The following is a 14230-nucleotide window of genomic DNA, read 5'->3' as shown; positions in this document are numbered from 1 at the left end:
CTAGGATTATAGGTATGAACCACCAGCACCCAGCTTAGGTTTTTAAATTTTTTTAACTTTTATTTAGTTATTTTTTTGTCGGTCATGGGGCTTGAACTCTGGACCTGGACACTGTCCCTCAGCTCTTCAGCTCAAGGCTAGCACTCTACCACTTAAGTCACAGCGCCACTTCCGGTTTCCTGGTGGTTTATTGGCGATGGAAGTCTCACGGACTTTCCTGCCCCGGGCTGGCTTTGAATCGCTATCCTCAGATCTCAGCCTCCTTAGTAGCTAGGATTACAGGCATGAGCCATCAGCACCGGGCTTGTTTTCACACTGATTTTTAGAAGACATTTTCACCTTTTTATATACTCTGAAGGCTATATAATGATCATCAGATTTAAGAATTGTCAAGATTTTAAATACATTGACTCGAATTCTTTCTTTTATCTCATGTTTATTGACATGTGTTAATTAACCAGTTATGATCCCTTCCTTAAGCCGCCGCTTCCCGGGCTCTCCCCTGTGAGTGGAGATGAGCATCGGGGCTGGCTGCATTCCTGTCCCACTCTTGAGCTTCCCAGGTGACAGGCCCCTTCCTGTGTGTCGTTCGCAGAAGCTCCTGAGACCTGCTCCGCTGCCAGTGGGCAGAATTTGGGGTGGTGAGAATCCAGATGTTTCCCAGGGAACGTTATCTCATCAGGCATTCTATAGCCACACAAGCGACATGAGTGGTGGCCATTGAGACTGCACTAAGAGAGTTTTCAAACAATTCATTACATATGAACATAGAATAATCAAACGCTGAGTCTGGAGAGAGCAGCAAGCAGGGAAAAACGATGGGAAGGGGTGTCTCTGACCAAGAAGCCCTGCACACTTTGAGGGACACGTTGACTGTATAGAGATTTCATGTACACGTTCTCTAAGTTCAGAAAATAAAGTGAAGCAGGCAATGAGGGGGAGAGATGGAGGGTGAGCCGATCAGGGCACGTTGTGTATGTGCTGGCATGCTACAGGGAAACACGTTTAGTACAACCAACGTATGCTAAGAAGAAGGCATTTGTTGTACTGTGTTGTAGATTAGCCATGGCATTAAAAAAATAGCGTTTTCTAAGGCTAGTTGAAGGCTGATCTGTGAGGTTAATACAAGGGAAAAGATACTTTCCTTAAATCTTGTTTTCCTAACTTAGGTTTTAGGAAGAAAGGACTTGGGTGATATTCTGCTTTCTAACCAGTTTTGAGAGCTTATTTATTTATTTGTTTTTCTTGGTCTTGGAACTTGAACTCAGGCCCTTGAAGCCAGGCCTAAGCTGCTTTTTGCTCGAGGATAGTGCTGATATCACTTGAACCGCAGGTCTACTCCAGGGTTTTTTTGTTTTGTTTTGTTTTTATTTATTTATTTTTTGGTAGTTTATTGGAGATAAGCATCTCACAGAGTTTACTGCTTCTCCTGACTTTGAACTATACCCTCAGATCTTCTCCTGAGTAGCTAGGATTACAGATGCCCTGCTTCCCACCCCATTCCCCCCCCCACCCCCATTTTCCATTTTACTCCTTTTTCTACGCATGTCTTACATTTAATTGAGACACATTCTATCTGGAAAATATTGCAGATGTTTGCCCAGGTTTTACTTCTAGTAGGCTCAGTTCGGGTAGTGTCTGGAGAGAAAGGTTACATTGCGATTTTAAATGTCAGTTGGTGATTTGGAATGAGACATTGTCCCTGCGGGCAGGTTGGGCAGTGGGAGGGTGGACAGAGAGAAAGTAGCTCCCACAGTTATTTTGGAATGTCACTCATGAATCACAGTAGCCTAGCTGGCAAGTTCAAGTTGGCCATACTACAAACTTTGATAAAATTTATCGTCATTTTTGAGAAATTGTGACTTTGGACCAAAGTGTGAAAACCAAGCCAGTGTACTTAAATCAGTGCCTGGTTTCAGGCTTTATTTTGTTTTAAAACTCTTGACTATTTTTCCAGTCTTCTAGGGTGATTTATTCATGAAAAGCTACATAAAAGCTGATATTTATGAGTTAATCCAAGTTGAGAGTGATTTACTATTGCAAAAACGTTGGTTTTGGCCTTTCCCCTCACTGATCAGAGCAGAATCATCTCTTAATTATTATCGAAAGGAAAACATACCTTCATTTTGTAGGAAATATACTGTTCAATGACTTTTTTTCCTGTGTTTTGCTCTTATGACAACATAACAAGGAGAGCATTTCTTACCAGTTAATTACTGCTCACTATAGCTTTAACACCTATAGATAAATGAGGATAACTTAATTTCTAATAGTTGACTTTTGTAATCATATTAAAGATATACAGGAAGAATTATTTATTGTATACTATTGCATAAGTAAATACATGATAATTACACGCATATTATTAAATATAAATTGTAATTGTGATGTATGTCTTAGAAAAATAGAAAATAGAAGTTTTTTAAAATAAAACTAATTATGCTTCCCATAAGGGAAATAAAGGACCTATAATTTTAGCAATTAGCAGATTCATTCCCTGCTAATTATCAAAGCTATCATAATATTGACAAAAGGTAAACAATATGAATAATATAAAAACTGAAATTATCTTTTTAAGCTGCTACATGTATAAATTTTTGGTCACCCCGACAAAATTAGCTTCATCATTATGCAGGACATAAACATAAACAAATTTGCACTGAAGTCAGCACCACTGTCTCATGCCTGAGAGCTACTCAGGAGACTGAGATCTGGTGTGAAACCAGCCAGGACAGGAAAGTCAGTGAGACTCTTATTTCCAATTAATCACAGAAAAAGCCACAATGGTGATGTGGCTCAAGTGGTAGAGTACGAGCCTTGAACAAAAAAACCACTGGGATAACACCGAGGCTCAGAGTTCAAGCCCCAGGACCCACACCAAAAAATGCACATAAATGACTGACTGTAATAACATCTTACATTTGGCTAGTTTTTGATAACGTTGAAATCTATTTCAAATAATGCCAGGCTACAGTAATTCATGCCTGTAATCCTGCTTAGGAGGATGAGACTGAAGGATCACAGTTCAAAGACAAGCTGGGCACAAAGGTCCATGAGACTCCCTAGCTCTTACTTTCTCTCATATGTGGAAGCTAGAACTAATTTCTGAATGTGCTAATAAACACTGTATGCCCGTGTACACAAATGCATTAACTGAAATATGATATTAGCAGGGGAGAATTCAAATGGTGTAATTCCTTAGAAAAGCAAACTCACGGTCCAACAAAAGGAATAGCAGGAAACTGGTACTTGAAAGGTGGAGGATGAGCCAAGGAGAGGAGGTAGATGGATGAAGCGGGAAGAGAATGCAGTCAGAACACTCCGTGTACATCTTACAACACCAACACAACTGAGTGAGGGATGGGGCTGGCAGAGACAGGGGAGAATGAGGAAAGGGATGACCTAGATCAAGACGCATTGTGCTGACAGCAGCTTTGTGGAAGGGTAGTACCTTCCCACAGCTATTCAAAGATAGTAATCTTATCATTTTAAAATGTAACACAGTCACTAAAAAGTAAATGAAGCAGTAAAAATTATAAACCAAGACATACAGACTGTCACTAAGTAGAGACTAGACTCACATGAACACCTTACAAAGGGTTACCTGGTCATGATATTATCATTCATACATGGGTCATGAGAAGGGGTTTAAAAAAAACCTTTCTTAAATTATTGAGACATTATCCAAATATAAAATAGGTAGAAAGGAACTTCATCCTATCCCCAAGGGACCTCACACCCACTTTTGTTCTGAGGGTGCACTTCCAAATACGAGTGTGGCCACGTCTTTACTCCTGACAGCTCATCACCCCAACTTGTAATTTATACCCCTGCAGCTTGGAGTTCATGGACGTAGACTCAGCATTCGCCAAAGAGGGCAGAGCCTTTTGCACTAGCTCTGACTCGTGGCAGGCAGTGTGACTTTGACTTGATTTTCCACTGAGTTTTTTTCTATGCAGAGTTGATACGTCCTAGCCAACTCCACAGAGCTTTACGAGAGATCCTTGATGCTTTCTCTCATGGCATTTTCCAGTTGGGAATACGATGTATGCTTTTGTAATCACTCTGGATGCTCTTCTCACTTTCCTTTTCTTCCTTGAACATTTCATTCTGACAGTGATATATGTTCATTCCAAATTTGAGCTATGGTAATGGGTTATACAGGTTATACAGAAAGAAAGAGGAACTAATAGAACGCCTTCTCCATCTTCTGATTCCACAAGGGAACAAACCGAGGACCCTCATGGAAGTTTCTGGCACACTGACTTCACTTAAGGGCAGCAGAAATGTATCTGGGATGGGGTAGGATGCTGAGGACAGAAGGGGTGGCATTGAGCAAGGTGCACTGTACTTATAACATATGGAATTGTAACCTCTTTGTACCACCACCACATCATCATCATCATCATCATCATCATCATCATCATCATCATCATCAAGAACAAGAGAGATGTTTCTGAATCTCAGACACGCTTCTATCCCATTTCCTTCTATGGGCTAATCCATGGAATATTTTGAACAGCAGTGTAATATTTTAGCATCAAGAATACAAGTCATATTACCATTTCTGACATGTTATTTCTTTCCTGTAACTCTTTGGGGGAAAGAAATTACATGATGCCATTTCTTTATCTAGTAGGTAGATTTTACATTTTTTTAGGTTCTGTTAGTTTAATTAATTTAATGCTAATTTATGGGAAATTAGCTTTTTCTTTTAACATGTAAGGCTAAGAAGGAAATATTGCTGTTGAAATCCTCTTTTAAGAATGATATTTTTCTTTTGGATTAGTAGCAGATTTTTAGTATGTGAAACTAATGGCTCAATTTCAGTGCACCCTAGAGTTTCATAATAGGACAATTTAAAGTGACAATTTTTTCTTAAATCTTTCAGGATCTGGAAGATTTGATTAAAGCAAAAGAAAAAGAAGTAGAGAAAATTGAGCAGAATGGACTTGCTTTGATTCAGAACAAGAAAGAAGAAGTCTCTGGCACAGTCAGGAGCACGCTTCAGGAACTCAACCAAGCCTGGGCAAATTTGGACCACATGGTAATCTTGCTCTTAGACTCTTTGCCAGCTCTTGTTGACACATGCTGAGGTTTGGCTTTCTTCAAGTAACTGAGTAAACAATGGTCAAATATACATCATCTGTTTGTATTGTTATGTCTATTCTATTACCTTCTTTAAAAAAACATGTCTAGCTTCTGGTGTTTCTTATAAAAACATTAGTATAAACATCACTCTTACTAATTCCACCCATACCCATAGCTATAGATGCCATCTAGGCACAGATATGTTTCTAATTGGTTATCCCTAGTGTTGAGTTCTCTACTGAATTCTTAAACACAGAGACAAAGAAACACAGTGGGTAGGCATCTTCTCCTGTATGACCAACAAATATCTTAAATACCCATGCCCAAACCTGCTCTGAATCTTCACTCCCGATGTCCCATGCTCTTCCTACCATCATGGGCATAACCTTAGAGACATTCTTTGTTCCTCTCTTTCTCTCCTGCCCCACCTATAATCTATGAGGAAATCAAGGCAGATGTACTCAGAAGAGACTAGAATCCAGCAGCCGTCCCACTTCCCTGAAGATAGCACCCACGTCTAAGCTTTTGGAATTGAAGACAAATGTGTGAGGTGACACAGACCGGGGCCCCCAGCAAACAGCTCCAGCTGCCCATGCTCTCTTCTCCAGACTCTCTTCTAGCCTGTCTTCCTCCTGACTTGAGATCTATTTTATTTTATGTGTCTTCATCAATCACCACAGAGGGCTAGAGACAATGCCATATAAGTATAAATGAATAGTTCTCTCATGGAAATGTTGCCTTATAGGAAACAAACAAATGATATTGGAAAGTGTTCATCAATCTCCTTGGCTTATCTGCCTGCCTGGCTCCTGATTGTGGTTGTGTGGTTGGTCCTGGTGCCCACTGGAGCGGAAGGGAGCACGTGCTTCGTCCAGTGGTCCCTTAGATGGCAGCTCAGTTGCTTGCAACACTTTTCCTCCATACAAGGAAGAAAAGCAAGGAAGGCAGATGCAAATTAACTTATGTAATCTCTTCCCCTAATTATGGCCATACTCTCTCCATATATAAAAGAATTACATTTAGATTAGTGGTGAAATCCAGCAAGTCCAAACTAGAGAGCTTTTTTTCCCTTTGTACTTATTTATTTATTTATTTTTATTGTGAAAATACCATACAGAGGGGTTGCAATTACATGGGCAAGATAATGAGTACATTTCTTATCAAGCATTGTTGCCTCCTCCTTTGTTTCCCCTTCCTATCCCTTCCCATCTCACCCCCCCTTGCCCATCTCCTACCCGCCCCCCCCCCCCCCCCCCCGCCAAAGCTGTAAAGTTTGTTTTTCAACATAACATCTTGTACATCTCATTGTTGCAATGGGTCCACCTGTATCCTTATTTAAACAATTTGTTTTTTCCCTTCCCCTCCACAAATTATGCCAACATCAAATACAGTGAAAGCAAAGTGATATCAACCAAAGTAAAAATGTTTCTGATGCAGGTGATGATAAGGAATTTTCTTGGCTGTTTTGTCTTTATGTAGTCATTTGAGCATGTGAGCGATTATGTGCAAACATGTGAACTAAGATATAGACATAGAGATACAAACAGATAACACATAGATACAGAAATATAGATGGTAGACAAGAATGTAGATGTAGGTATATTTCATTCTCAACCACTTTGGTTCCACTCTAGTTCTTATACATTCTAACAGCATGATCTTTTGTTTTCTTTACCTTTAGTGTGATCTTAGATCATTTTTCTTTTGCCAGTCCTGGGGCTTGAACTCAGGGCACTGGGCACTGTCCTTGAACTTCTTTTTGCTCACTCTATCACTTAAGCCACAGTGCCACTTCCAGATTTTTCTGTGTATGAGGAACTGAGGAAACAAACCCAGGGCTTCATGCATGCTAGGCAAGCACTCTACCACTGAGCCACTTTCCCAGCCCAATCTTAGCTCATTTTCATTATTCCTTAGTACTTCAGTTTCCTCATGTATAATATGGGAATACCTTACTAGGTTGCTAAGGGTTGAATGAGTTAAGGCGTTTGAAAAACTGATTTTATGGGCTGTAGGCATAGCCTAGTGACAGAGCATTTTACCTGGCATGTGCAAAGCTTTGGGTTTGATTCCTAGAATTGTGAAAAAGTCCATTTAGTATATTACTTGTTGTTTTATTCAACATGCTCACTTCCCTTATGTAGTATATATGTGTGTATACATCCATGTGTGTCTGTATGTATCTATCGGATCGTGTAGTGGTGACAGGTGTGCATGGTTTTGGACAGGTGGGGCAGTTAAAGGTCTTGCTGAGGTCAGTGCTCGACCAGTGGAACCACCACAAAGCCACGCTGGATGAGATCAACGGCCACCTGATGGAGGCCAGGTACTCCCTGTCCCGTTTCCGTCTGCTCACCGGGTCCTCAGAAGCAGTGCAGGTTCAGGTAGACAATCTGCAGGTAAGAGGTGAACGTCATCAATATTCGCGTTACTCGGAGAAACAAGGGAAACTTAGCAAGCTGGACCATCGTCGCGACCTATTACACTTTCTTGTTTCCACTCGATTCTTTTCGGAATGTTTACAATTAATGTTACCTGCCTATGAGGACCAAATGCTGGGTTAGCTGGTCTGTAATACAGTGGGGTTTGATGTCCTGTTATGGAACTACGTAACATCCTCATAAATGTTTTGTGAAATGACTTTATACCCAGGTTCACTTTCTGGGACTCATTATCACCATGCTTTCCGTCTTCTTCCTCCTTCCCTGTTTATCTTGCTTCTCCAAGCACACTCTGAGGGATTCAAAAGAAAATAAAGAGAAAAATAGCCAAAGTGGTAAATGTTCCAGGCCTTGAGCTTGCTTTGCTTCACCACCACCCCAGGGGTCTGTGTGTGTGCTCACCAACTCTTTCCCAACACACAGCCTGGCTACATAGCGTTCGTCTGTGATGCAATCATTCCTCTCTTTCCTAAGCACAGGGCTCTCTTCCTTCGCAGGCCACTGTCCTCAATTCTCTGCTGCCCTCACACCCCTGCTCATCTGGGCCTTGGGACATGCTTACCAGCCACTGCTCTTTCTTCCAGGTTAAATAATGCACATCGTGGGTGGGGCAGTTGGGCCCTAGAGGGCTGGGAGGCTGGCGAGGACACAGCGCATGCCCAGTGCATATACTTTTAGCCTCCTTCACTGGCTTGACCATCCCAATGGATGTGTTGCTAACTGTATGTACAGACTTTCTTAAGAGGATGCCATTTGGGGAAGGGTGGAGAGAAGGAAGGATGAAATGGGTAATGTGTACAAGTAATTTCTTCAAATGGTTGTTGCAGATAAGTAAGAATCATTAGAATTCATTTTGCTTGAGGGATGCGTATGAGGAGGAGAGGGAAGATTGAAATAGTGTTAAACTAGACTATTCACAACGACGAAAAGAGAACAAGGAAATCTGCGGGGATACCTTCTCTTAAAGGAAGGGGAGCAGGGAGTGTGATCAAGGAGCTGAAATTGATTAGAAAACAGCATTACACATGTGGGAAATGTAACAATAAAATTCTCCCTCATATAGCTGATGGAAGCCAATTTCTTAAAAGCCTCAAATAAAGCAATTTTTAAAAAACCCTCATTTTGAACATAGTAAAATTTAAAAGATATTTTATTATTCTGAGGAGGTTAGGAATGCTTTTTTATTAATGTACTGTGGGTTTAATTCCTGCACATTGCCTTGCTAGGTGAAGACAGAGAGACGATTCTTGAATGTTTTGATTTGAGGGTCATTAGACGTTGGTGTAAATGACACTGGGTTTGGCAACCTTGTTTGCCTGTGGAGTTTCATTAGTGTGTTGATCCTTTCATTGGATTGTCCAGGGAAATGTCTCTTTCCGGTTCCCTCTCTGGTCCACAATGGGAGATTCTACCAAGCTTGTCTAATAAAAGATTCCTTACTTTAATGTGAAATATGAAAGACATTGTTGTTATTTATAGTTGCCAATCTGTGCAAGAGATCACTAAAGCCTATTCTATTCTCCCGTCTGGCAGGCTCTACTCCTTGATAAGCTTCTCTCTCCCACCTCCCTTCCCTGGACTTCTATAATTTTGACTTTGATAGACAAATGTTGATGAGGCTATTAGGTGATAGGATAATTAGCTGGATCATTCCACATGCATAGTTGTTTCCTGTGAATTAAAAACAGCCTTAAATATTCTTGGTGTAGAGATAGAACTTAGCAATAGAACTATGAACTAGGGATTTAATTACGAAGACTTAGTGGAGAGCCGCCCCAGGTGTGTAATAGAGACCTGGCTGTTGGCTTTGAGCATCCAAGAGAACCACAGTGTAACTGCTGGTATGTACTACCACCACAGATGTGCATCCCTCTATTTCTCCAGAAGAGGCTCAGGTGTCACAGGAAAGCTCCATCACCGAGACTCTCCTCTCATAATCAGAAAAAAGAACAGAAATTATTTCTTTTCAAAGTTTTGTGAGACCATGGAGTAAATCCATGCATGTGTATAATAACTGTGTGAATTCCTAAATCCATACATGTATATAATCACTGCGTAAACTCTGAAATTCGTGTGTTAAATTTGTGAGTTTAAACCTGGTATGTCATCTGTGATTTTTTCCCCCTTTGATTAGAACCTTCATGATGAGCTAGAAAAACAGGAAAAGAACTTAGAGAAATTTGGCTCCATCACCAACCAGTTATTAAAAGAATGTCACCCACCGGTGACAGAAACGCTCACCAATACACTGAAAGATGTCAATATGAGGTATGAAGTATGTTCGCTTTGTACATTATATATACGTTGTCAATTATGATAGAACGAAAATGGTAAGTGTGATAGAACTGTCATGGTAATATGGCTGAATTTAATTATACACATGACAGACATAACCTCATGATCGATAGGATGGAACTTAAGATTTTCTGACATTCCAAATTTGAGCCTTGTGGTGAATTCTACTCTGTTAATGTGACGGTTTTCCCAAAATGTTTCTAACATTATTGGGAGTGAATGCATTTAGGAAGAATTAGAAATGTCCCTTAGCTGGGGCCTGCCCTCTTCCCCTATCATCTACCCTTGAGATCCGATTGTGACTTGGCGATGTTTTATTATGTGAAGTTGGAGTGAGTCAGCCTACATTATTTCCATATTTCCATGAACCAGGATCGTGAAAAATAAAACAGTAAATAACAGCATTTGGTGAGAGAGGCTCATCTGCCCATGAGTGTTGCCTATTACTTCCAGATGGAATGACTTGCTGGAAGAGACCGCGGAGCAGCTGCACTCCAGCAAGGCCCTCCTACACCTCTGGCAGAGATACCGAGACTACTCCAAGCAGTGCGCCTCGGCCGTTCAGCAGCAGGACACTCAAACCAAGGCCCTGCTAAAGGCAGCCACTCACAGCGACATCGCTGATGATGAAGTCGCTACGTGGATTCAAGATTGCAATGTACGTGCAGGAACCATCGTGGTCCCCCAACCATGCCGTTCTTCAGTTCTGCAAACTTACCAGGCCTGGTTCTGATGTGTGTGAGCTTTGGGTGATTCTCCATATGTGAGCCAGGCATCCAGAAATGATTGTTCTATGAATGACAGGGCGCGGCTCCCCAAAAGAGTTGTGAGGTCCTCACCGATTCTTTCATTTTGAGAGACGAGCCGCTTTTCTCTTTTTTTCTCCCCTCATGGAATATATATAATCCAAGTGACAGGTTTGGGTTATGTGCATTAATTGGGATGGTCAATATAGGAAGTGACTACATGGGAAATAATACATCTTTTAAAAGCCTACTTAGATTTGTTATCTGTGGTGTAAGCATCGACATAATAGTTTCATTAAAGAATTTACTGGGAGAAAGAAGTTTACCTCTCTCACTTTAACAGTGTAATACTTTTTAATAGCTCTTAAATAATTCTCTTTTGCCAGTAACCTACTTACAGTTTTCAAGAAAGGCTTTCACCCATTACCAGTTCTTAATATTTATCCTTATTTGTTTTTCGTGTAATGAATGTGTTACAAAGATCCTCTTACAAAAAACCTCCTCAGTCAGTTCATTAAAATTAGGCAAGCCATAAGATCTATAAGGAAAGCATATGCCTTCAACCTGCACAATCACTTTAAAGCTAAAGGTTAATAGTTATATTAACAATCATCACATTTGTACCCACGTAGTTTATCTTTACAAGACCTGGCATTTTTAATATTCCAGAAGCACAAGTTGCCCTCTGTGTTTGTCTCTAAAGAAAGTCACTCTGCTATCAGATCTGTACCCTCTAGCTTGTCCAGGAAGGCAGAAGTAGCAATCCTGTTCTGCTCCTCATGTTGCTTAGAAACCAGAAGTAAGACTTCACATTGGCTTAGACTTTTGAGCATATGAGAAAGTCAGAGATGCCATGTGGGAAAATGGAGTTGTGGACAACTCTTACCATGATGCCTGACTCATCCCTGGATTTTACACCTCCCTGACCCTAGAGGTTAAAATAACTGCAGGAATGTGACAACACCTACAGAACATAGCATGGTCAAACTAACCCCTGGTGCCTGAAGCAAAAAACAAGTATAAAAATGTAAAACAGAGCACAGAATCTTCAATCGGATTAGAATATTTTTCTTCTTTATAGCCAGTTGTAAAGAGGAAACTTATAAAGAGGAGAAAAATGCCCAAATGTTGACAATTATTGGCTTCCCTTATGAATCTTGGAAAATTGTTGTTTTTGCTTTATGATTTTCAACATTTTTCCAGTCTTCGTCATGACCCGGGTGTGGCTTTTATTATCAGAAGAGTACTTACATACATGTGTGTATGTGCATTTTGTGTGTGTGTGTGTGTGTAGTTTGTAATGTTATTTAAAGTATTTACACATAAAGTTAATGGCTCTAGAAAATTAGATTCAATTCTGAATCTTTTTTTTCCTGCAGGTGTTTTTTACTGTAATAATTTGACAAGAATTTCTACATTGTCAAGTTTTGGTGGCTCACACATAATCCTGTGTACTTAAGAGGCAGAGGTCTGGAGGACTGCAGTTCAAAATCAGCCAGGCAGGAAAGTCCACCAGACTCCATCTCTAATATAACCAGCAAAAATTCATGTTGAAGGTTTAGCTCAAGTGGTAGAGCATCATCTGAGCAAGCAATCTAAGCAAGAATGAAGCCTTTAAACCATTCCCTGTATAGGCAAAGAATAACAGAATTGTGTATATATAGCCAAGTGTGGTGGCACATGAGTTCAATCCCGACCCTTAGGAGGAAAGAGGCAGAAGGGTCATGAGTTCGAGGCCATCTTGGACTACATAGTCAGAGTGTGTCTCAAAAACAAAAGAAGGGAAAGAATTGCCTGTCATATCTACATGTGTGTTCCTTTGCCCTTTACTGATGATGCTGAAGAGTATACGTACCACCTTGTTTCGTGATGGTATCTTCTCATCTCCTGTAGGACCTCCTCAAAGGACTAGGGACAACCAAGGATTCCCTTTTTGTTCTCCAAGAGCTGGGAGAGCAACTCAAGCAGCAAGTGGATCCCTCAGCCTCCGCAGCCATCCAGTCCGACCAGCTGTGCTTGAGTCAGCAATTGCGTGCCCTGGAGCAGGCCCTGGACAAGCAGCAGAAGACGCTGCAGGTACTCAGCTCACGGTCAGGGTGTGTTAGCTAAGGGCTGTTTCGTGATGTCAGACATAGACAAAGGACACAGAGTATTCATCAGTGAGCCTAAGCTCCTTCAAGAGCACAGACAAACATGGGGCCCGTGGGGATGGGGCAGAGCTGGCTTATTCTCTACAGCATCATGCTAAAATCACTTTGGAGAAGTGATTTTATGCCTGCCTCTGTGGTCTGTCTCCAACTTACAAAATACTGAGTGGCTTCACTATTCATATCAACATGCACGTATTTCATTAACAGCTTTTTATAAGCACTATAAAGACATTTCACAATGTATTTCAGAATAACTTTACTTGGCTGTCAATGGCAGGAAGAAATAATGCTTACCCTTTAGACAAATTATATCAGTGGGGAAAAGAAAATTTATACCATCCTCACCTTGTTCTTTTAGGAACAGTATCCTGCAAATGGCCAGTCCATACAAGATTGCAAAAGCAATTTCCTTATCTATGTGCTTTTTTTTGCCACATTTCATTAAAACGTTCATCTCAGTCAGATCTCTGTTTCCTTGTATAATAAAGGCTGGAGTTGTTGACTACGAAACCTTTGCGGAGAGTCTAGAGGCTCTGGAGGGCTGGACTGTGGAGGCAGAGGAAACGCTTCAAGCACAGGACCCCAGCCACTCAGCAGACCTCTCCACCATCCAGGGAAGGATGGAGGAGCTGAAGGTAGGTGCGCGCACACCCTCATCCCAGCTCTCCATCTTCTCTCCTCAGAATGATAAGAACAACCCGCCACTGGCGTGTTTAGACCTCCTTCCTCTCTGGCTCCATGCAACTCGCTCAGCTCTGCCAGCTGAAAGCAAAGAACTGTGTGTTGGCCATCAGCAGTAGCCATTTGCTGTGCCCTAGAAACCATCTCATACCTCCAGGCAGCCCCTGGCCCAGCCCCTCGCTACCTGCATCATTACCTCTGTAGCTCCATCTCTAGCGTCCTTCACTCCCAGTGGAACCTGCCCCATCTGTCTGACCACACAGCCTCCTGTGTGGCCCCTCCTCCACCCTCAACCCCTGCCAGAATGATCATTGTCCAACAAGTATTGCTCAGTTACTTTTATCCAGGCATTTCGTTTTGTAGCCATACACTAAGACATCACATTGTACTGTATAACTATGATTATATATATATTATATTATACATTTTATTTATTATATTAATATATATTCATATGTATTAGATATTTATTGTATATTATATATATAATCAAATGTTTATATATGTATTATGTTATATATTTTACTTATATTTAATATATTTATATATATACATACATATAAAATCATGATTTGTCTTTGAACAGTATTAATAACATCGAGACTAGAGGAGTGGCTAAAATGGTAGCGTGCTGTCTAGCAAGCCTGAGGCCCTGAGTTCGAACTCTACTACTGCCAAAAGAAGAATACTAATAACTTTTTAAAAAGAAAAAAAAAGATTTTGCTAAATTATGAACTATTTTTAAATCGGCACAATACATAAAAGAAATCATACGCATTTTATCACGGGTCCCGGTGGGTCACCCTCCAGGGGTTCCCTTTGCTTG

General features: G+C 40.9%; 1 protein-coding gene across 1 annotated transcript in view; it reads left to right on the top strand.

Moving 5' to 3' along the window:
- Syne1 (spectrin repeat containing nuclear envelope protein 1) overlaps positions 1-14230 on the top strand; it is a 385765-nt gene that overhangs the window by 299473 nt on the left and 72062 nt on the right. The window contains exons 114-119 of the mRNA XM_042700560.1: positions 4892-5047; positions 7320-7490; positions 9667-9800; positions 10281-10485; positions 12467-12649; positions 13212-13358. Of these exons, the coding sequence (XP_042556494.1) occupies positions 4892-5047; positions 7320-7490; positions 9667-9800; positions 10281-10485; positions 12467-12649; positions 13212-13358 (996 nt within the window). The remainder of the gene's footprint in view (positions 1-4891; positions 5048-7319; positions 7491-9666; positions 9801-10280; positions 10486-12466; positions 12650-13211; positions 13359-14230) is intronic.

The sequence above is a fragment of the Dipodomys spectabilis genome, unplaced genomic scaffold, assembly GCF_019054845.1.
Source record: "Dipodomys spectabilis isolate Male_0828 unplaced genomic scaffold, ASM1905484v1 ptg000001l, whole genome shotgun sequence".
Classification (NCBI taxonomy): Eukaryota; Metazoa; Chordata; class Mammalia; order Rodentia; family Heteromyidae; genus Dipodomys; species Dipodomys spectabilis.
This window is presented reverse-complemented; position numbering and strand designations above follow the sequence as displayed.